At 44.4% G+C, this 22,631-nt stretch overlaps 1 protein-coding gene across 1 annotated transcript in view; it reads right to left on the reverse strand.

Moving 5' to 3' along the window:
* The window catches only part of LOC311120150 (band 4.1-like protein 3), a gene marked incomplete at both ends in the record, with an annotated part of 59,576 nt that extends 42,660 nt beyond the window's left edge, over window positions 1-16,916 (reverse strand). Inside the window, 3 exons of the mRNA XM_084194766.1 lie at window positions 9,697-9,801; window positions 10,762-10,899; window positions 16,794-16,916. Coding sequence (XP_084050892.1) covers window positions 9,697-9,801; window positions 10,762-10,899; window positions 16,794-16,916 — 366 coding nt within the window. The remainder of the gene's footprint in view (window positions 1-9,696; window positions 9,802-10,761; window positions 10,900-16,793) is intronic.
* Between the last annotated feature and the right edge of the window lie 5,715 nt (window positions 16,917-22,631).

Below are 22,631 nucleotides of genomic sequence, written 5' to 3' on the forward strand. Positions count from 1 at the left end.
TGTCCAGCTTGATAACAGTCATTTATAGTCTCTTCACTCTGTCCAGCTTGATAACAGTAATTTACAGTCTCTTCACTCTGTCCAGCTTGATAACAGTCATTTATAGTCTCTTCACTCTGTCCAGCTTGATAACAGTCATTTACAGTCTCTTCACTCTGTCCAGCTTGATAACAGTCATTTACAGTCTCTTCACTCTGTCCAGCTTGATAACAGTCATTTACAGTCTCTTCACTCTGTCCAGCTTGATAACAGTCATTTACAGTCTCTTCACTCTGTCCAGCTTGATAACAGTCATTTACAGTCTCTTCACTCTGTCCAGCTTGATAACATTCATTTACGGTCTCTTCACTCTGTCCAGTTTGATAATAGTCATTTACAGTCTCTTCACTCTGTCCAGCTTGATAACAGTCATTTACAGTCTCTTCAATCTGTCCAGCTTGATAACAGTCATTTATAGTCTCTTCACTCTGTCCAGCTTGATAACCGTCATTTACAGTCTCTTCACTCTGTCCAGCTTGATAACAGTCATTTACAGTCTCTTCACTCTGTCCAGCTTGATAACAGTCATTTACAGTCTCTTCACTCTGTCCAGCTTGATAACAGCCATTTACAGTCTCTTCACTCTGTCCAGATTGATAACAGTCATTTACAGTCTCTTCAATCTGTCCAGCTTGATAACAGTCATTTACAGTCTCTTCACTCTGTGCAGCTTGATAACAGTCATTTATAGTCTCTTCACTCTGTCCAGCTTGATAACAGTCATTTACAGTCTCTTCACTCTGTCCAGCTTGATAACAGTCATTTACAGTCTCTTCACTCTGTCCAGCTTGATAACATTCATTTACAGTATTTTCACTCTGTCCAGCTTGATAACAGTCATTTACAGTCTCTTCACTCTGTCCAGCTTGATAACAGTCATTTATAGTCTCTTCACTCTGTCCAGCTTGATAACAGTCATTTATAGTCTCTTCACTCTGTCCAGCTTGATAACAGTCATTTACAGTCTCTTCACTCTGTCCAGCTTGATAACAGTCATTTACAGTCTCTTCACTCTGTCCAGCTTGATAACAGTCATTTACAGTCTCTTCACTCTTTCCAGCTTGATAACAGTCATTTACAGTCTCTTCACTCTGTCCAGCTTGATAACAGTCATTTACAGTCTCTTCACTCTGTCCAGCTTGATAACAGTCATTTACAGTCTCTTCACTCTGTCCAGCTTGATAACAGTCATTTATAGTCTCTTCACTCTGTCCAGCTTGATAACAGTCATTTACAGTCTCTTCACTCTGTCCTGCGTGATAACAGTCATTTACAGTCTCTTCACTCTGTCCAGCTTGATAACAGTAATTTACAGTCTCTTCACTCTGTCCAGCTTGATAACAGTCATTTACAGTCTCTTCACTCTTTCCAGCTTGATAACAGTCATTTACAGTCTCTTCACTCTCTCCAGCTTGATAACAGTCATTTACAGTCTCTTCACTCTGTCCAGCTTGACAACAGTCATTTACAGTCTCTTCACTCAGTCCAGCTTGATAACAGTCATTTATAGTCTCTTCACTCTGTCCAGCTTGATAACAGTCATTTATAGTCTCTTCACTCTGTCCAGCTTGATAACAGTCATTTACAGTCTCTTCACTCTGTCCAGCTTGATAACAGTCATGTATAGTCTCTTCACTCTGTCCAGCTTGATAACAGTCATTTATAGTCTCTTCACTCTGTCCAGCTTGATAACAGTCATTTATAGTCTCTTCACTCTGTCCAGCTTGATAACAGTCATTTACAGTCTCTTCACTCTGTCCAGCTTGATAACAGTCATTTATAGTCTCTTCACTCTGTCCAGCTTGATAACAGTCATTTACAGTCTCTTCACTCTGTCCAGCTTGATAACAGTCATTTATAGTCTCTTCACTCTGTCCAGCTTGATAACAGTCATTTACAGTCTCTTCACTCTGTCAAGCTTGATAACAGTCATTTACAGTCTCTTCACTCTGTCCAGATTGATAACAGTCATTTATAGTCTCTTCACTCTGTCCAGCTTGATAACAGTAATTTACAGTCTCTTCACTCTGTCCAGCTTGATAACAGTCATTTATAGTCTCTTCACTCTGTCCAGCTTAATAACATTCATTTATAGTCTCTTCACTCTGTCCAGCTTGATAACAGTCATTTACAGTCTCTTCACTCTGTCCAGCTTGATAACAGTCATTTATAGTCTCTTCACTCTGTCCAGCTTGATAACAGTCATTTACAGTCTCTTCACTCTGTCCAGCTTGATAACAGTCATTTACAGTCTCTTCACTCTGTCCAGCTTGATAACAGTCATTTACAGTCTCTTCACTCTGTCCAGCTTGATAACAGTCATTTACAGTCTCTTCACTCTTTCCAGCTTGATAACAGTCATTTACAGTCTCTTCACTCTGTCCAGCTTGATAACAGTCATTTACAGTCTCTTCACTCTGTCCAGCTTGATAACAGTAATTTACAGTCTCTTCACTCTGTCCAGCTTGATAACAGTCATTTATAGTCTCTTCACTCTGTCCAGCTTGATAACAGTCATTTACAGTCTCTTCACTCTGTCCTGCGTGATAACAGTCATTTACAGTCTCTTCACTCTGTCCAGCTTGATAACAGTAATTTACAGTCTCTTCACTCTGTCCAGCTTGATAACAGTCATTTACAGTCTCTTCACTCTTTCCAGCTTGATAACAGTCATTTACAGTCTCTTCACTCTCTCCAGCTTGATAACAGTCATTTACAGTCTCTTCACTCTGTCCAGCTTGACAACAGTCATTTACAGTCTCTTCACTCAGTCCAGCTTGATAACAGTCATTTATAGTCTCTTCACTCTGTCCAGCTTGATAACAGTCATTTATAGTCTCTTCACTCTGTCCAGCTTGATAACAGTCATTTACAGTCTCTTCACTCTGTCCAGCTTGATAACAGTCATGTATAGTCTCTTCACTCTGTCCAGCTTGATAACAGTCATTTATAGTCTCTTCACTCTGTCCAGCTTGATAACAGTCATTTATAGTCTCTTCACTCTGTCCAGCTTGATAACAGTCATTTACAGTCTCTTCACTCTGTCCAGCTTGATAACAGTCATTTATAGTCTCTTCACTCTGTCCAGCTTGATAACAGTCATTTACAGTCTCTTCACTCTGTCCAGCTTGATAACAGTCATTTATAGTCTCTTCACTCTGTCCAGCTTGATAACAGTCATTTACAGTCTCTTCACTCTGTCAAGCTTGATAACAGTCATTTACAGTCTCTTCACTCTGTCCAGATTGATAACAGTCATTTATAGTCTCTTCACTCTGTCCAGCTTGATAACAGTAATTTACAGTCTCTTCACTCTGTCCAGCTTGATAACAGTCATTTATAGTCTCTTCACTCTGTCCAGCTTAATAACATTCATTTACAGTCTCTTCACTCTGTCCAGCTTGATAACAGTCATTTACAGTCTCTTCACTCTGTCCAGCTTGATAACAGTCATTTACAGTCTCTTCACTCTGTCCAGCTTGATAACAGCCATTTACAGTATCTTCACTCTGTCCAGCTTGATAACAGTCATTTACAGTCTCTTCACTCTGTCCAGCTTGATAACAGTCATTTACAGTCTCTTCACTCTGTCCAGCTTGATAACATTCATTTACAGTATTTTCACTCTGTCCAGCTTGATAACAGTCATTTACAGTCTCTTCACTCTGTCCAGCTTGATAACAGTCATTTATAGTCTCTTCACTCTGTCCAGCTTGATAACAGTCATTTACATTCTCTTCACTCTGTCCAGCTTGATAACAGTCATTTACAGTCTCTTCACTCTTTCCAGCTTGATAACAGTCATTTACAGTCTCTTCACTCTGTCCAGCTTGATAACAGTCATTTACAGTCTCTTCACTCTGTCCAGCTTGATAACAGTCATTTATAGTCTCTTCACTCTGTCCAGCTTGATAACAGTAATTTACAGTCTCTTCACTCTGTCCAGCTTGATAACAGTCATTTATAGTCTCTTCACTCTGTCCAGCTTGATAACAGTCATTTACAGTCTCTTCACTCTGTCCAGCTTGATAACAGTCATTTACAGTCTCTTCACTCTGTCCAGCTTGATAACAGTCATTTACAGTCTCTTCACTCTGTCCAGCTTGATAACAGTCATTTACAGTCTCTTCACTCTGTCCAGCTTGATAACAGTCATTTACAGTCTCTTCACTCTGTCCAGCTTGATAACATTCATTTACGGTCTCTTCACTCTGTCCAGTCCAATAACAGTCATTTACAGTCTCTTCACTCTGTCCAGCTTGATAACAGTCATTTATAGTCTCTTCACTCTGTCCAGCTTGATAACAGTCATTTACAGTCTCTTCACTCTGTCCAGCTTGATAACAGTCATTTATAGTCTCTTCACTCTGTCCAGCTTGATAACAGTCATTTACAGTCTCTTCACTCTGTCCAGCTTGATAACAGTCATTTACAGTCTCTTCACTCTGTCCAGCTTGATAACATTCATTTACGGTCTCTTCACTCTGTCCAGTCCAATAACAGTCATTTACAGTCTCTTCACTCTGTCCAGCTTGATAACAGTCATTTACAGTCTCTTCACTCTGTCCAGCTTGATAACAGTAATTTACAGTCTCTTCACTCTGTCCAGCTTGATAACAGTCATTTACAGTCTCTTCACTCTGTCCAGCTTGATAACAGTCATTTACAGTCTCTTCACTCTCTCCAGCTTGATAACAGTCATTTACAGTCTCTTCACTCTGTCCAGCTTGACAACAGTCATTTACAGTCTCTTCACTCAGTCCAGCTTGATAACAGTCATTTATAGTCTCTTCACTCTGTCCAGCTTGATAACAGTCATTTATAGTCTCTTCACTCTGTCCAGCTTGATAACAGTCATTTACAGTCTCTTCACTCTGTCCAGCTTGATAACAGTCATGTATAGTCTCTTCACTCTGTCCAGCTTGATAACAGTCATTTACGGTCTCTTCACTCTGTCCAGCTTGATAACAGTCATTTATAGTCTCTTCACTCTGTCCAGCTTGATAACAGTCATTTATAGTCTCTTCACTCTGTCCAGCTTGATAACAGTCATTTACAGTCTCTTCACTCTGTCCAGCTTGATAACAGTCATTTATAGTCTCTTCACTCTGTCCAGCTTGATAACAGTCATTTACAGTCTCTTCACTCTGTCCAGCTTGATAACAGTCATTTACAGTCTCTTCACTCTGTCCAGCTTGATAACAGTCATTTATAGTCTCTTCACTCTGTCCAGCTTGATAACAGTCATTTACAGTCTCTTCACTCTGTCCAGCTTGATAACAGTCATTTACAGTCTCTTCACTCTCTCCAGCTTGATAACAGTCATTTACAGTCTCTTCACTCTGTCCAGCTTGATTCCAGTCATTTACAGTCTCTTCACTCTGTCCAGCTTGATAACAGTCATTTATAGTCTCTTCACTCTGTCCAGCTTGATAACAGTCATTTATAGTCTCTTCACTCTGTCCAGCTTGATAACAGTCATTTACAGTCTCTTCACTCTGTCCAGCTTGATACAAGTCATTTACAGTCTCTTCACTCTGTCCAGCTTGATAACAGTCATTTACAGTCTCTTCACTCTGTCCAGCTTGATAACATTCATTTACAGTATTTTCACTCTGTCCAGCTTGATAACAGTCATTTACAGTCTCTTCACTCTGTCCAGCTTGATAACAGTCATTTATAGTCTCTTCACTCTGTCCAACTTGATAACAGTCATTTACAGTCTCTTCACTCTGTCCAGCTTGATAACAGTCATTTACAGTCTCTTCACTCTTTCCAGCTTGATAACAGTCATTTATAGTCTCTTCACTCTGTCCAGCTTGATAACAGTCATTTACAGTCTCTTCACTCTCTCCAGCTTGATAACAGTCATTTACAGTCTCTTCACTCTGTCCAGCTTGATAACAGTCATTTATAGTCTCTTCACTCTGTCCAGCTTGATAACAGTCATTTACAGTCTCTTCACTCTGTCCAGCTTGATAAAAGTCATTTACAGTCTCTTCACTCTGTCCAGCTTGATAACAGCCATTTACAGTCTCTTCACTCTGTCCAGATTGATAACAGTCATTTACAGTCTCTTCACTCTGTCCAGCTTGATAACAGTTAATTATCAATCTCTTCACTCTGTGTAGCTTGATAACAGTCATTTCTAGTCTCTTCACTCTGTCCAGCTTGATAACAGTCATTTACAGTCTCTTCACTCTGTCCAGCTTGATAACAGTCATTTACAGTCTCTTCACTCTGTCCAGCTTGATAACATTCATTTACAGTATTTTCACTCTGTCCAGCTTGATAACAGTCATTTACAGTCTCTTCACTCTGTCCAGCTTGATAACAGTCATTTATAGTCTCTTCACTCTGTCCAACTTGATAACAGTCATTTACAGTCTCTTCACTCTGTCCAGCTTGATAACAGTCATTTACAGTCTCTTCACTCTTTCCAGCTTGATAACAGTCATTTACAGTCTCTTCACTCTGTCCAGCTTGATAACAGTCATTTACAGTCTCTTCACTCTGTCCAGATTGATAACAGTCATTTATAGTCTCTTCACTCCGTCCAGCTTGATAACAGCAATTTACAGTCTCTTCACTCTGTCCAGCTTGATAACAGTCATTTATAGTCTCTTCACTCTGTCCAGCTTGATAACAGTCATTTACAGTCTCTTCACTCTGTCCTGCTTGATAACAGTCATTTACAGTCTCTTCACTCTGTCCAGCTTGATAACAGTCATTTATAGTCTCTTCACTCTGTCCAGCTTGATAACAGTCATTTACAGTCTCTTCACTCTGTCCAGCTTGATAACAGTCATTTACAGTCTCTTCACTCTGTCCAGCTTGATAACAGTCATTTATAGTCTCTTCACTCTGTCCAGCTTGATAACAGTCATTTACAGTCTCTTCACTCTGTCCAGATTGATAACAGTCATTTATAGTCTCTTCACTCTGTCCAGCTTGATAAGAGTAATTTACAGTCTCTTCACTCTGTCCAGCTTGATAACAGTCATTTATAGTCTCTTCACTCTGTCCAGCTTGATAACAGTCATTTACAGTCTCTTCACTCTGTCCAGCTTGATAACAGTCATTTACAGTCTCTTCACTCTGTCCAGCTTGATAACAGTCATTTACAGTCTCTTCACTCTGTCCAGCTTGATAACAGTCATTTACAGTCTCTTCACTCTGTCCAGCTTGATAACAGTCATTTACAGTCTCTTCACTCTCTCCAGCTTGATAACAGTCATTTACAGTCTCTTCACTCTGTCCAGCTTGATAACAGTCATTTACAGTCTCTTCACTCTGTCCAGCTTGATAACAGTCATTTACAGTCTCTTCACTCTCTCCAGCTTGATAACAGTCATTTACAGTCTCTTCACTCTGTCCAGCTTGATAACAGTCATTTACAGTCTCTTCACTCTGTCCAGCTTGATAACAGTCATTTATAGTCTCTTCACTCTGTCCAGCTTGATAACAGTCATTTATAGTCTCTTCACTCTGTCCAGCTTGATAACAGTCATTTACAGTCTCTTCACTCTGTCCAGCTTGATAACAGTCATTTATAGTCTCTTCACTCTGTCCAGCTTGATAACAGTCATTTATAGTCTCTTCACTCTGTCCAGCTTGATAACAGCCATTTACAGTCTCTTCACTCTGTCCAGATTGATAACAGTCATTTACAGTCTCTTCACTCTGTCCAGCTTGATAACAGTTAATTATCAGTCTCTTCACTCTGTGTAGCTTGATAACAGTCATTTCTAGTCTCTTCACTCTGTCCAGCTTGATAACAGTCATTTACAGTCTCTTCACTCTGTCCAGCTTGATAACAGTCATTTACAGTCTCTTCACTCTGTCCAGCTTGATAACATTCATTTACAGTATTTTCACTCTGTCCAGCTTGATAACAGTCATTTACAGTCTCTTCACTCTGTCCAGCTTGATAACAGTCATTTATAGTCTCTTCACTCTGTCCAACTTGATAACAGTCATTTACAGTCTCTTCACTCTGTCCAGCTTGATAACAGTCATTTACAGTCTCTTCACTCTTTCCAGCTTGATAACAGTCATTTACAGTCTCTTCACTCTGTCCAGCTTGATAACAGTCATTTACAGTCTCTTCACTCTGTCCAGATTGATAACAGTCATTTATAGTCTCTTCACTCCGTCCAGCTTGATAACAGCAATTTACAGTCTCTTTACTCTGTCCAGCTTGATAACAGTCATTTATAGTCTCTTCACTCTGTCCAGCTTGATAACAGTCATTTACAGTCTCTTCACTCTGTCCTGCTTGATAACAGTCATTTACAGTCTCTTCACTCTGTCCAGCTTGATAACAGTCATTTACAGTATCTTCACTCTGTCCAGCTTGATAACAGTCATTTACAGTCTCTTCACTCTGTCCAGCTTGATAACAGTCATTTACAGTCTCTTCACTCTCTCCAACTTGATAACAGTCATTTACAGTCTCTTCACTCTGTCCAGCTTGATAACAGTCATTTACAGTCTCTTCACTCAGTCCAGCTTGATAACAGTCATTTATAGTCTCTTCACTCTGTCCAGCTTGATAACAGTCATTTATAGTCTCTTCACTCTGTCCAGCTTGATAACAGTCATTTACAGTCTCTTCACTCTGTCCAGCTTGATAACAGTCATTTATAGTCTCTTCACTCTGTCCAGCTTGATAACAGTCATTTATAGTCTCTTCACTCTGTCCAGCTTGATAACAGTCATTTACAGTCTCTTCACTCTGTCCAGCTTGATAACAGTCATTTATAGTCTCTTCACTCTGTCCAGCTTGATAACAGTCATTTACAGTCTCTTCACTCTGTCCAGCTTGATAACAGTCATTTACAGTCTCTTCACTCTGTCCAGCTTGATAACAGTCATTTATAGTCTCTTCACTCTGTCCAGCTTGATAACAGTCATTTACAGTCTCTTCACTCTGTCCAGATTGATAACAGTCATTTATAGTCTCTTCACTCTGTCCAGCTTGATAAGAGTAATTTACAGTCTCTTCACTCTGTCCAGCTTGATAACAGTCATTTATAGTCTCTTCACTCTGTCCAGCTTGATAACAGTCATTTACAGTCTCTTCACTCTGTCCAGCTTGATAACAGTCATTTACAGTCTCTTCACTCTGTCCAGCTTGATAACAGTCATTTATAGTCTCTTCACTCTGTCCAGCTTGATAACAGTCATTTATAGTCTCTTCACTCTGTCCAGCTTGATAACAGTCATTTATAGTCTCTTCACTCTGTCCAGCTTGATAACAGTCATTTACAGTCTCTTCACTCTGTCCAGCTTGATAACAGTCATTTACAGTCTCTTCACTCTGTCCAGCTTGATAACAGCCATTTACAGTCTCTTCACTCTGTCCAGATTGATAACAGTCATTTACAGTCTCTTCACTCTGTCCAGATTGATAACAGTCATTTACAGTCTCTTCACTCTGTCCAGCTTGATAACAGTCATCGAAACGAAAGCTAGACAGTCAGGGAGCATCGTAAATTCAAAAAGCGATGGATGGAAAACTATTTTTAGCAAATTTGGACGGTGAGGAAATATCCTCTAGTTTAAGTGCAGCCCTCCGGACCTCGGTGAAGACCCAATGTGGCCCGCGGGGTAAATGAGTTTGACACCCCTGATCTAGAACCTTCTGTACTCCACCTTCTGGTTCTCCACGTCGCGGTACATTATGCCAAAGTAGTCCGTCTCCAGCAGGTTCAGACGGTCACACACCTTGGCAAACAGCAGCTGGCCTCTGGCTCGTTTCTGGTGACACAAACACAGATCATTATCCAATAGGGTAACACTATTCGAGCTCACTTCACGTTCCAATGTCCACACTAGCATATTACTTAAGAGTGTATGCCCAATAAATTGCTTCCTTCCAAGTAGTACGCTAGTATAGTGTGGAGAGCAATTTACAGTTAGTGAGTGCATACATACTTTTTTTCATACTGGCCCCCCGTGGGAATCGAACCCACAACCCTGGCGTTGCAAACGCCATGCTCTACCAACTGAGCTACATCCCTGCCGGCCATTCCTTCCCCTACCCGGGACGACGCTGGGCCAATTGTGGTTCGAATCCAGGCTCTGTCGTAGCCGGCCGCGACCGGGAGACCCATGGGGCGGCGCACAATTGGCCCAGCGTCGTCCAGGGTAGGGGAGGGAATGGCCGGCAGGGATGTAGCTCAGTTGGTAGTTGGTTTGATTCCCACGGGGGGCCAGTAAGTATAATGTATGCACTCACTAACTGTAAGTCGCTCTGGATAAGAGTGTCTGCTAAATGACTAAAATGTAAAAAATGTAGTCAGAGCCATGAAGTAGAGTGATTTTACACTGCATGTTTCCTTCTCTCTCCCCCTCTCCTCCCTCTCTCTCAACCGCTCCCTCCTCTCTCCCTTCTCTATCTCTCTCCCTCCCTCTTCTCTCTCTCTCTTCTCCCTCTCTCTCTCTTCTTCCTCTCTCTCTCCCCCCTCTCTCTCCCTCTCTCTTCTCCCTCTCTCTTCTCCCTCTCTCTCTCCCCCCTCTCTCTCCCCCCTCTCTCTCCCTCTCTCTTCTCCCTCTCTCTCTCCCCCTCTCTCTCCCTCTCTCTTTCCCTCTCCTCCCTCTCTCCCCCTCTCATAATCACATTTAGTCAGAACCATTAGAATCAGGGATTCCCTCTCCCTCTTCTCTCATCGACCTCTCCCCCCTCAAGTCACTCCTCCCACATCACCCTGTACTCACATCCACCGTCATGGCGTAGTCGGAGCCATCTAGCAGGGTGATTTTACACTGCGTGTTCTTCAGCTTCTTGACTCCCCTCAGTGGAGACTTGATTGACAGGCGACTGGTAGATGATCTGGTAGACGAAAGGTCCTCAGACTGCAGCGGGGAAAATAAAAACTTATTAATAAACCCCTATTTAGCAGCCATTTATTTCTAGTAAGTGTTTGTTTAGTTTTGTGTTTTGCTGTTCACTTGACGGAAAGGGAAAGGGAAATAACAGTGTATAGTCATTAAATGATGGAAGGCGATAATACAATATGGCAGGGGTGTCAAACAGATTTCGGAAGTGCACTTATCTACCATGGTTATCGCATCATCATTGGTCATACCGTTAAGATTGGTCCCATCGTCATATGACTACATAGAGAAGTGATACAACCCAGAAACAGACTGGTTCCCATGACCACAGAGTCTAGAGTCACAGAGAGAGGAGTTTAACACTAGAACCGCCACAGGCCAACGGCCACTGATGTTTGATTTTTGTAAATTAAAAAAATTGCCCCCCATCATAGCACTGTCCTGCTCCTTCCCTGACTTTTCCTAAATGTTTATATTTTACACTGCTCATTTGTCAGAATTTTGAAATCACAAACAGAAAAGTATTTAAGAGCCTTTTTACCAGTTTTGTCCACACCTATTTCGAACTTAATCTGCCAAGACAATGTGCTGTCTCTCTCCTCACTGAATGAATGGCAAATTAATGAATGGGCGACAATTGTGCACGTTACTTCACAATCTAATTAAAAATTAGGCATAACTGAATGATAAGGAGGGTGAAAGAGGTTTAATTTAATTTATAACAATAGTGTAATGATGAGTTTGTGTTATGCCTATTCATCATCATTGGCGCTCATGTTAATAATTTGACCACACGCCTTGTGGGTTGATAACGTTCTCTACGTTTTACTTAAGCTGTTACAGGACTGTTTTATTTACTATAACACTATTGCTAATCACATTTATAGTATGGGAAACGAAAACACGATACGCGTTGCAGCAGGCCTTTAGAATAATGTATTTATTAGACTGTTAGAATGTTGATGCGTCATTGGCTGGAAGTGTCGAAAATTGGCTTTAGGCCTACATTTTTCTCTAGGACTTTGTATAATTATACAAAACATATCAGTGACTCTAAAGAAATAACTTGTGCTTTTCATGGATATATTTCCTCACAAATATTTCTTCATGCTTATTCGTGCAATTCATGATTTACAATTGTTTAGACACTATTAATCAAGCCTTGGTGCTGATGTTTGCGTACATCGCAGGTTGATATGCATCTGATGTGTATGCTAAAGGAGACGCCCAGCAACGTTCTCAATGTTCCGTAGCGGGTACTTATAGGCGTTCTCACTGTTCCGTAGCGGGTACTTATAGGCGTTCTCAATGTTCCGTAGCGGGTACTTATAGGCGTTCTCAATGTTCCGTAGCGGGTACTTATAGGCGTTCTCAATGTTCCATAGCGGGTACTTATAGGCGTTCTCAATGTTCCGTAGCGGGTACTTATAGGCGTTACCAATGTTCCGTAGCGGGTACTTATAGGCGTTTCCTAATGTTCCGTAGCGGGTACTTATAGGCGTTCTCAATGTTCCGTAGCGGGTACTTATAGGCGTTCTCAATGTTCCGTAGCGGGTACTTATAGGCGTTCTCAATGTTCCATAGCGGGTACTTATAGGCGTTCTCAATGTTCCGTAGCGGGTACTTATAGGCGTTCTCAATGTTCCGTAGCGGGTACTTATAGGCGTTCTCAATGTTCCGTAGCGGGTACTTATAGGCGTTCTCAATGTTCCGTAGCGGGTACTTATAGGCGTTCTCAATGTTCCGTAGCGGGTACTTATAGGCGTTCTCAATGTTCCGTAGCGGGTACTTATAGGCGTTCTCAATGTTCCGTAGCGGGTACTTATAGGCGTTACCAATGTTCCGTAGCGGGTACTTATAGACGTTCTCAATGTTCCGTAGCGGGTACTTATAGGCGTTCTCAATGTTCCGTAGCGGGTACTTATAGGCGTTCTCAATGTTCCGTAGCGGGTACTTATAGGCGTTCTCAATGTTCCGTAGCGGGTACTTATAGGCGTTTCTCAATGTTCTGTAGCGTTCTTATAGGCTGAAAGGCCAGGCGGTTCTAGTGTTAAAGGTGTTCCGCCATTTTGTCCCCAGAAGAAAATCAAATTTTCCACCTCACTGACAACAAAGTACTTTGACTTCTGAGAAGAAAAAAGGTACTTTGGCTCCAAGACATTTGGCTTTCCTCACTTTTAAAATGCTGTGAGTGAATCCCAATGTTCAAAAACCATTCAACTCCTTCCTCCATCCTTCCTCCATCCCAGACCAATAGAAATGTGCAGACAACACAGGTCATTTGAGTGATTTACAGACATGACTGTGCCAGAACTAAAGTGTGTGTGTGTGTGTGTGTGTGTCAGTACGTGCGCCTGTGTGTGTGTATGTGTGTGTCACCCTCTGTCTCTACTCCTCCTCTCTGTCTCTCCTCATCCTCTCTGTCTCTCCTCCTCTCTGTCTCTCCTCCTCTCTGTCTCTTCTCCTCCTCTCTGTCTCTCCTCCTCCTCTCTGTCTCTCCTCCTCCCTCTCTGTCTCTTCTCCTCCTCTCTGTCTCTCCTCCTCCCTCTCTCTCTCTTCTCCTCCTCTCTGTCTCTCCTCCTCCTCTCTGTCTCTCCTCCTCCTCTCTGTCTCTCCTCCTCCTCTCTGTCTCTCCTCCTCCTCTCTGTCTCTCCTCCTCCCTCTCTGTCTCTCCTCCTCCTCTCTGTCTCTCCTCCTCCCTCTGTCTCTCCTCCTCCTCTCTGTCTCTCCTCCTCCTCTCTGTCTCTCCTCCTCCCTCTCTGTCTCTCCTCCTCCTCTCTGTCTCTCCTCCTCCTCTCTGTCTCTCCTCCTCCCTCTCTCTCTCTTCTCCTCCTCTCTGTCTCTCCTCCTCCTCTCTGTCTCTCCTCCTCCCTCTCTGTCTCTCCTCCTCCTCTCTGTCTCTCCTCCTCCTCTCTGTCTCTCCTCCTCCTCTCTGTCTCTCCTCCTCCTCTCTGTCTCTCCTCCTCTTCTCTGTCTCTCCTCCTCCTCTCTGTCTCTCCTCCTCCCTCTCTCTCTCTTCTCCTCCTCTCTGTCTCTCCTCCTCCCTCTCTGTCTCTCCTCCTCCTCTCTGTCTCTCCTCCTCCCTCTCTGTCTCTCCTCCCTCGCTGTCTCTCCTCCTCCTCTCTGTCTCTCCTCCTCCCTCTCTCTCTCTCTCTTCTCCTCTTCTCTGTCTCCTCTCCCAATCTCTGTTTCCCCCTCTTTCTCTCTCTCCCTCTTTCCTCCATGATTCAGAAATCATCATAATGTCATGCTCTATTTCCACTCTTCTATCAAACAACCTATTTCAATATTCATACAATTTGTAAAAAATAAAACAAAAACACCCTTCCCTGTTCTGGTTCAAGGTTTTAATCTTATTCATAATTTGACATGTCGACAGAAGATGACAAGGAATCTATGTTAATGTTGAGAACAGAGAGGCACTGCAGCTACCAACCCTGTCTCTCTGTGTGTGTGTGTGTGTGTATGTGTGTATGTGTGTGTGTGTATTTGTGTGTGTATGTGTGTTACGGATACAGGTATCCTGTGTTTTTGTGTGTTTCTACTCCTTCTGCCCTAATCACAGGTGTCCTGTATGTTCCTGATTGGTGGTCGTTGAGGTGTCTGCTGATTGGACCAATCAGTGAACATTCCTGTGCATTGCACCACCTGTTACTCGTTTGTTCAATCACACATTCCATTGTATAAAAACCAGTCTTGTGTTTGTTGAGAGAGAGAGAGACTTTTTCCATATGTGAGTATGGACACGGTGGTGTCCTGTGTATTGTGTACTCACTAAGTTGTTGGTTACCCTGTTGGTAACTTTATTAGAATCTATTTCTTTATGTGAGTGTGGATACTGTGGTGTCCTGTGTATTGTGTACTTACTTTGTTGCTGATTACCCTGTTTGGTAGCTTTGTGTGTTTCTGGGAAAAGGGGAGTTTAAGCTAGTTGCCCTTGGGCATACATTACCCGTAGGAAGAATTCTGTCTAAAAACACTAGTTAGACCTGAGCGGACCACCCACTGTACTTTTGGATGACTAGCAGTAGCCTAGCGGTTCTTCAGGCAGGCTAGATCAGTTTAGGGGGTTTTACACTATTGTTTCATTTCTTGGGTCCTGCTCAGCCCTTTTTCCCAAACCTTTACCGTGTGTTTAGTAATAAACCATTTATGTTTGACGGTAGTTCATGGTTGTTGTGTCATTTTTGGTTCTCACTGTTCCAGGTCACACTTATAATTTGCATAATTTATGTTACGGGTCTCATGTCCATCCACCCTAGACGTTTAGAGCCACGGGGTTCGTAACAATGTGTATAAGAGGCACTGCAGCTTCCAACCCTGTCTCTGTGTGTGTGTGTGTGTGTGTGTGTGTGTGTGTGTATGTGTGTGTGTGTATTTGTGTGTATGTGTATAAGAGGCACTGCAGCTAAAGTACAAGCCCTGCAGATGAGACTATTCCCTGAAAAAGCTGTACCTACCTCACCCACACAAATTCACTCATAAGATGACCACAGTTTAATACCTTTTTTTGTTAACCTGAAAAGGTTTTGGACTCTACAGAGAATAGCCAGATTCCGCAGTGAGCAGCTAGCTGCCTGACAGCTGTGGACTAATACACAATTACAATGCTTTTTTAGTTAAGCTAAAAGGTGTTCAGACCACAACACAGAGCAGTCTGTCTGTGAGGGTGCATGGCTACGCAGCTAGCACTAATCCCCACATGCAGGGTTAGTTCAACTGAACTACCTGATCTGATCTGGTGAGGGGGAGGAAATGCCCTTAGAGCACAGATCTAGGATCGGCTTACCCTCCCCAAATCACAACCTTAACAATTAGGGTCAGAAACACAAAACTGACCTTAGATCAGACCTCTTTATTGTCCTGAGGGCGTTGGAGAAAATTCACCCTACTACTTAGGCCTTGTCCCAAATGGCACCCTACTCCCTACGTAGTGCACTACTTTTGACCAGAACCCTACGAGCCCTATGGGCCCTGTTCAATATTAGTGCACTACTCCCGAGTGGCGCAGTGGTCTAAGGCACTGCATCGCAGTGCTAGCTGTGCCACTAGAGATCCTGGTTCGAGTCCAGGTTCTGTCGCAGCCGGCCGCAACCAGGAGACCCATGGGCGGCGCACAATTGGTCCAGCGTCGTCCAAGGTAGGGAAGGGTTTGGCCGGCAGGGATGTGGGTTCGTTTCCCGCGGGGGGCCAGTATGAAAATATTAAAATAAAACGTATGCATTCACTAACTGTAAGTCGCTCTGGATAAAAGCGTCTGCTAAATGACTAAAATGTATATAGGGAATAGGGTGCCATTTAAGACGTAGCTTTAGTGCTTGGATCTGAACCTCTCCTCTTTCTATAGCAGTGGTTTTCAAACCCCAGACGTAGATGTAGCACTGAACTACCTCGTCTGATTCACTAGTCAAGGGCTTCATGACGTGATTGACAAGTTGAAACAGGTGTGTGTTAGCTCTGAAATAGATTGGTTGCGGGTGGAACGGATGTGGGTCCCCCCTGACAAGAGGTTTGAGAACCACGGTTCTATGCTACTCTATGCCCCGTTGTCTTGGAAGCTGAGGAGAGGAGGATTTAGTCTACAGATGAGTGCATCTGGCTCAGGCCGACCTCTGTCAACAAGCACTTACAGAAGATAACATGACCTTTAGCTTCTGGAGGAACAGACCATCTGCAATCTGCCAGCCCAAAGTCAACCATGTTTACAGCTTTCCCATCGTCATGGGACCAATATTGTAAGTCGAAGTTCTCAATCCAATATAATATATATACGATCACAGTACACATATTACGGCTGAAAACAACCCCAGTGCCAGACACTAGTCTCAGTTGTCAAACCAGAAATTCCGAGCTTCCCCATTGGGCACAAGTCAAACTGTACTATAGCAGAATACAGCATGTGGAAGGCTCACCTGGTTACTTCTGGCTGGTGTGCTGTGTCCAGCGGCGGCTGGGAAGTGTTCCACTGCCTTCAACTTTTTCTGCTTCTCCTGCTGCTGCTGGGGCTCAGAGTGCGCTCCTGATTCAGTCGTCATGGCGAATCACACTGAAAAAGGGAGAGAGAGAGAGAGAGAGAGAGAGAGAGAGAGAGAGCGCGAGAGAGAGAGAAAGAGCGAGCAAGAGAGAGAGAGAGAGAGAGAGAGAGAGAAAGAGCAAGCGAGCGAGCGAGAGAGAGAGAGAGAGAGAGAGAGAGAGAGAGAGAGAGAGAGAGAGAGAGAGAGAGAGAGAGAGAGAGAGAGAGAGAGAGAGAGAGAGAAAGAGAGAGAGAGCGAGCGAGCGAGAGAGAGAGAGAGAAGGAAGAGAGAGAGAGAAGGAAGAGAGAGAGAGAAGGAAGAGAGAGAGAGAGAGAGAGAGAGAGAGAGAGAGAGAAGGAAGAGAGAGAGAGAGAGCGCGAGAGAGAGAGAAAGAGCGAGCGAGCGAGCGAGAGAGAGAGAGAGACAGCGAGAGAAAGAGAGAGAGAGAGAGAGAGAGAGAGAGAGAGAGAGAGAGAGAGAGAGAGAGAGAGAGAAAGAGAGAGAGAGAGAGAGCGCGCGAGAGAGAGAAAGAGCGAGCGAGAGAGAGAGAGAGAGCGAGCGAAAGAGAGAGAGAGCGAGAGAGAGAGAGAGCGAGAGAAAGAGAGAGAGAGCGAGAGAGAGAGAGTGAGAGAGAGAAAGAGAGACAGAGAGAGAGAGCGAGAAGGAAGAGAGAGAGAGAGAGAGAAGGAAGAGAGGATTTAGTCAACTCTCATTCATTTATTCACAGAGCCACCCACCATTCTTAAACCAGTGAGAGCTCAGAGCCACTATCACTCACTACTAAATCTAATCTAATTTTATTTGTCACATGCGCCGAATACAACAAGTATAGACTTTACCGTGAAATGCTTACTTACGAACCCTTTCCCAACAATGCAGTTATAAAGTAAGAAAATTGACAAATAGATAAAAATAAAATAGTAACACAATAAAATAACAATAACATTTACATTTACATTTACATTTTAGTCATTTAGCAGACGCTATTATCCAGAGCGACTTACAGGAGCAATTAGGGTTAAGTGCCTTGCTCAAGGGCACATTAACGTCATTTAGCAGACGCTCTTAGCCAGAGCGACTCACAAATTGGTGCGTTCACCCTATAGCCAGTGGGATAACCACTTTACAATTTGGGGGGGGGGGGGGTTAGAAGGAATACTTTATCCTATCCCAGGTATTCCTTAAAGAGGTGGGGTTTCAAATGTCTCCGGAAGGTGGTGAGTGACTCCGCTGTCCTGGCGTCGTGAGGGAGCTTGTTCCACCATTGGGGTGCCAGAGCAGCGAACAGTTTTGACTGGGCTGAGCGGGAGCTATGCTTCCGCAGAGGAAGGGGAGCCAGCAGGCCAGAGGTGGATGAACGCAATGCCCTCGTTTGGGTGTAGGGACTGATCAGAGCCTGAAGGTAGAGGTGCCGTTCCCCTCACTGCTCCATAGGCAAGCACCATGGTCTTGTAGCGGATGCGAGCTTCAACTGGAAGCCAGTGGAGTGTGCGGAGGAGGGGGGTGACGTGAGAGAACTTGGGAAGGTTGAACACCAGACGGGCTGCGGCATTCTGGATGAGTTGTAGGGGTTTAATGGCACAGGCAGGGAGGCCGGCCAACAGCGAGTTGCAGTAGTCCAGACGGGAGATGACAAGTGCCTGGATTAGGACCTGTGCCGCTTCCTGTGTAAGGCAGGGTCGTACTCTCCGAATGTTGTAGAGCATGAACCTGCAGGAGCGGGTCACCGCCTTGATGTTGGCGGAGAACGACAGGGTGTTGTCCAGGGTCACGCCTAGGCTCTTCGCACTCTGGGAGGAGGACACAGCGGAGTTGTCAACCGTGATGGCGAGATCATGGAACGGGCAGTCCTTCCCCGGGAGGAAGAGCAGCTCCGTCTTGCCAGGGTTCAGCTTGAGGTGGTGATCCGTCATCCATACTGATATGTCTGCCAGACATGCAGAGATGCGATTCGCCACCTGGTTATCAGAAGGGGGAAAGGAGAAGATTAGTTGTGTATCGTCAGCGTAGCAGTGATAGGAAAGGCCATGTGAGGATATGACAGAGCCAAGTGACTTGGTGTATAGGGAGAAAAGGAGAGGGCCTAGAACTGAGCCCTGGGGGACACCAGTGGTGAGAGCACGTGGTGCGGAGACAGCTTCTCGCCACGCCACTTGGTAGGAGCGACCGGTCAGGTAGGACGCAATCCAGGAGTGAGCCACGCCGGAGATGCCCAGCTCGGAGAGGGTGGAGAGGAGGATCTGATGGTTCACAGTATCAAAGGCAGCAGACAGGTCTAGAAGGACAAGAGCAGAGGAGAGAGAGTTAGCTTTAGCAGTGCGGAGAGTCTCCGTGACACAGAGAAGAGCAGTCTCAGTTGAATGACCAGTCCTGAAACCTGATTGGTTTGGATCAAGAAGGTCATTCTGAGAGAGATAGCAAGAGAGTTGGCTAAAGACGGCACGCTCAATAGTTTTGGAAAGAAAAGAAAGAAGGGATACTGGTCTGTAGTTGTTGACATCAGTGGGGTCGAGTGTTGGTTTTTTGAGAAGGGGAGCAACTCTCGCTCTCTTGAAGACGGAAGGGACATGGCCAGCGGTCAAGGATGAGTTGATCAGCGAGGTGAGGTAGGGGAGAAGGTCACCGGAGATGGTCTGGAGAAGGGAGGAGGGGATGGGGTCAAGCGGGCAGGTTGTTGGGCGGCCTGCAGTCACAAGTCGCAGGATTTTATCTGGAGAGAGAGGGGAGAAAGAAGTCAAAGCATAGGGTAGGGCAGTGTGAGCAGGACCAGCAGTGTCATTAGACTTAACAAACGAGGATCGGATGTCGTCAACCTTCTTTTCAAAGTGGTTGACGAAGTCATCCACAGAGAGAGAGGAGGGGGGGGGGGGGGGGGGGGGGAGGATTCAGGAGGGAGGAAAATGTGGCAAAGAGCTTCCTAGGGTTAGAGGCAGATGCTTGGAATTTAGAGTGGTAGAAGGTGGCCTTAGCAGCAGAAACAGATGAAGAAAATGTAGAGAGGAGGGAGTGAAAAGATGCCAGGTCGGCAGGGAGTTTAGTTTTCTTCCATTTCCGCTCCGCTGCCCGGAGCTCAGTTCTGTGAACTCGCAATGAGTCATCAAGCCACGGAGCTGGAGGGGAGGACCGAGCCGGCCGGGAGGATAGGGGACACAGAGAGTCAAAGGATGCAGAAAGGGAGGAGAGGAGGGTTGAGGAGGCAGAATCAGGAGATTGGAGGGAGAAGGATTGAGCAGAGGGAAGAGATGATAGGATGGAAGAGGAGAGAGTAGTGGGAGAGAGAGAGCGAAGGTTGCGGCGGCGCATTACCATCTGTGTAGGGGCAGAGTGAGTAGTGTGGGAGGAGAGCGAGAGAGAAAAGGAAACAAAGTAGTGGTCGGAGACATGGAGGGGAGTTGCAGTGAGATTAGTAGAGGAGCAGCATCTAGTGAAGATGAGGTCAAGCGTATTGCCTGCCTTGTGAGTAGGGGGGGACGGTGAGAGGGTGAGGTCAAAAGAGGAGAGGAGTGGAAAGAAGGAGGCAGAGAGAAATGAGTCAAATGTGGACATAGGGAGGTTGAAATCCCCCAAAACTGTGAGGGGTGAGCCATCCTCAGGGAAGGAACTTATCAAGGCGTCAAGCTCATTGATGAACTCTCCAAGGGAACCTGGAGGGCGATAGATGACAAGGATATTAAGCTTAAATGGGCTAGTGACTGTGACAGCATGGAATTCAAATGAGGAGATAGACAGATGGGTTAGGGGAAAAATTGAGAATGTCCACTTGGGAGAGATGAGGATTCCTGTACCACCACCCCTCTGACCAGATGCTCTCGGGGTATGCGAGAACACATGGTCAGACGAGGAGAGAGCAGTAGGAGTAGCAGTGTTTTCAGTGGTGATCCATGTTTCCGTCAGCGCCAGGAAGTCGAGGGACTGGAGGTTGGCATAGGCTGGGATGAAGTCAGCTTTGTTGGCAGCAGAACGGCAGTTCCAGAGGCTGCCTGCGACCTGGAACTCCACGTGGGTGGTGCGTGCAGGGACCACCAGGTTAGAGAGGCAGCAGCCACGCGGTGTGGTGCGTTTGTGTAGCCTGTGCAGAGAGGAGAGAACAGGGATAGGCAGAGGCATAGTTGACAGGCTGTAGCAAATGGCTACAAAAATGCAGAGGAGATCGGAATGAAATGAGCTAAGCATCTGGGAGCGGAGAGAGCAGGGCCTCCCTCACCAAAAACTTCTACCTCAGAAACTAAAATTGTTTCACTGAACCACCCGAACAAAAACTCTCCCAACTTCCGCCTTTAGAAATCAGAATTGTTGTGAACCACAGCGGTTCAATGTTTAAAGGAATAGACTCAACCCACTTTATTCAGCTAGCCAACTATGACACCATAGCTAACTAGCAAGCTAGCATCCAATAACAATAACACACCGTTTAGCACCAACACTTGGTCACAACAAACCACCAATAGTGTGATAACACACTAAACAGATCATTCGTGTCTGTGTCAAGTTCCTTTCATGACGCAGCAATGATTAGACGTTGGCTAGCTAGGACAAGTATATTGTAGTTAGCTACTACAGTACAGCTAGCTGGTCGTGTTGGGTAGCTAGCAATGGCCACTGTGTTGACTTTGTTTGAAGAACGGCTAGCTAGCTAGCTTCGTGCTACAGCCGGCACGGCCGAGGACACTGCCAAGACACAGTAACTACCCACAACAACCCACGATGCCTAGCTATGACGCCGTAGCTAACTTGCAAGCTAGCATCCATTAACACACAATTTAGCATCAATACTTGGTTACAACAAACTGCCAAGAGTGTGTTAGCACACTAAACAGATAATTCAAGTCCGTGTCTAGTTCCTTTCATAGCGCATAACGCAGCAAAAAATTAAACGTTGACTAGTACTACATTAACATTGGGAACAGCTCTCCAGCGTTGCTAATCGTTACCAGTAGCTACCCGCTAGCTAGCTAGCCTCGTGCTTCGATACTAACCTACAATTACCTACGGAAACCTACAATAACAACAATACTAACCTATAATAAATACAATACCTAACTACAGCTAACTACCTACCTACGATCTAATACATGGTTAAGCAAAAAATTAAACGTTGGCTAGCACTACATTAACATTGAAACAGCTCTCCAGCGTTGCTAATCGTTACCAGTAGCTACCCGCTAGCTAGCTAGCCTCGTGCTTCGATACTAACCTACAATTACCTACGGAAACCTACAATAACAACAATACTAACCTATAATAAATACAATACCTAACTACAGCTAAGTACCTACCTACGATCTAATACATGGTTAAGCAAAAAATTAAACGTTGGCTAGCACTACATTAAACATTGGAAACAGCTCTCCAGCGTTGCTAATCGTTACCAGTAGCTACCCGCTAGCTAGCTAGCCTCGTGCTTCGATACTAACCTACAATTACCTACGGAAACCTACAATAACAACAATACTAACCTATAATAAATACAATACCTAACTACAGCTAACTACCTACCTACGATCTAATACATGGTTAAGCTTTACTCAACACCATATGAGAAGCTTACCTCCTGCTTACCTCCAGCTAGAGAAAAACACGACCTCTCCCCACCGTGTTACAGCTACTCGAGGCCATACAGTGCATTCGGAAAGTATTCAGACCCTTACGTTACAGCCTTATTCTAAAATGGATTAAATTAAATGTTTTTCTCAGAAATCTACAAGCAATACCCCATAATGACAAAACGAAAACAGG

Source organism: Coregonus lavaretus (genome assembly GCF_964263955.1).
Source record: "Coregonus lavaretus genome assembly, contig: HAP1_SCAFFOLD_1069, whole genome shotgun sequence".
NCBI classification, from domain to species: Eukaryota; Metazoa; Chordata; class Actinopteri; order Salmoniformes; family Salmonidae; genus Coregonus; species Coregonus lavaretus.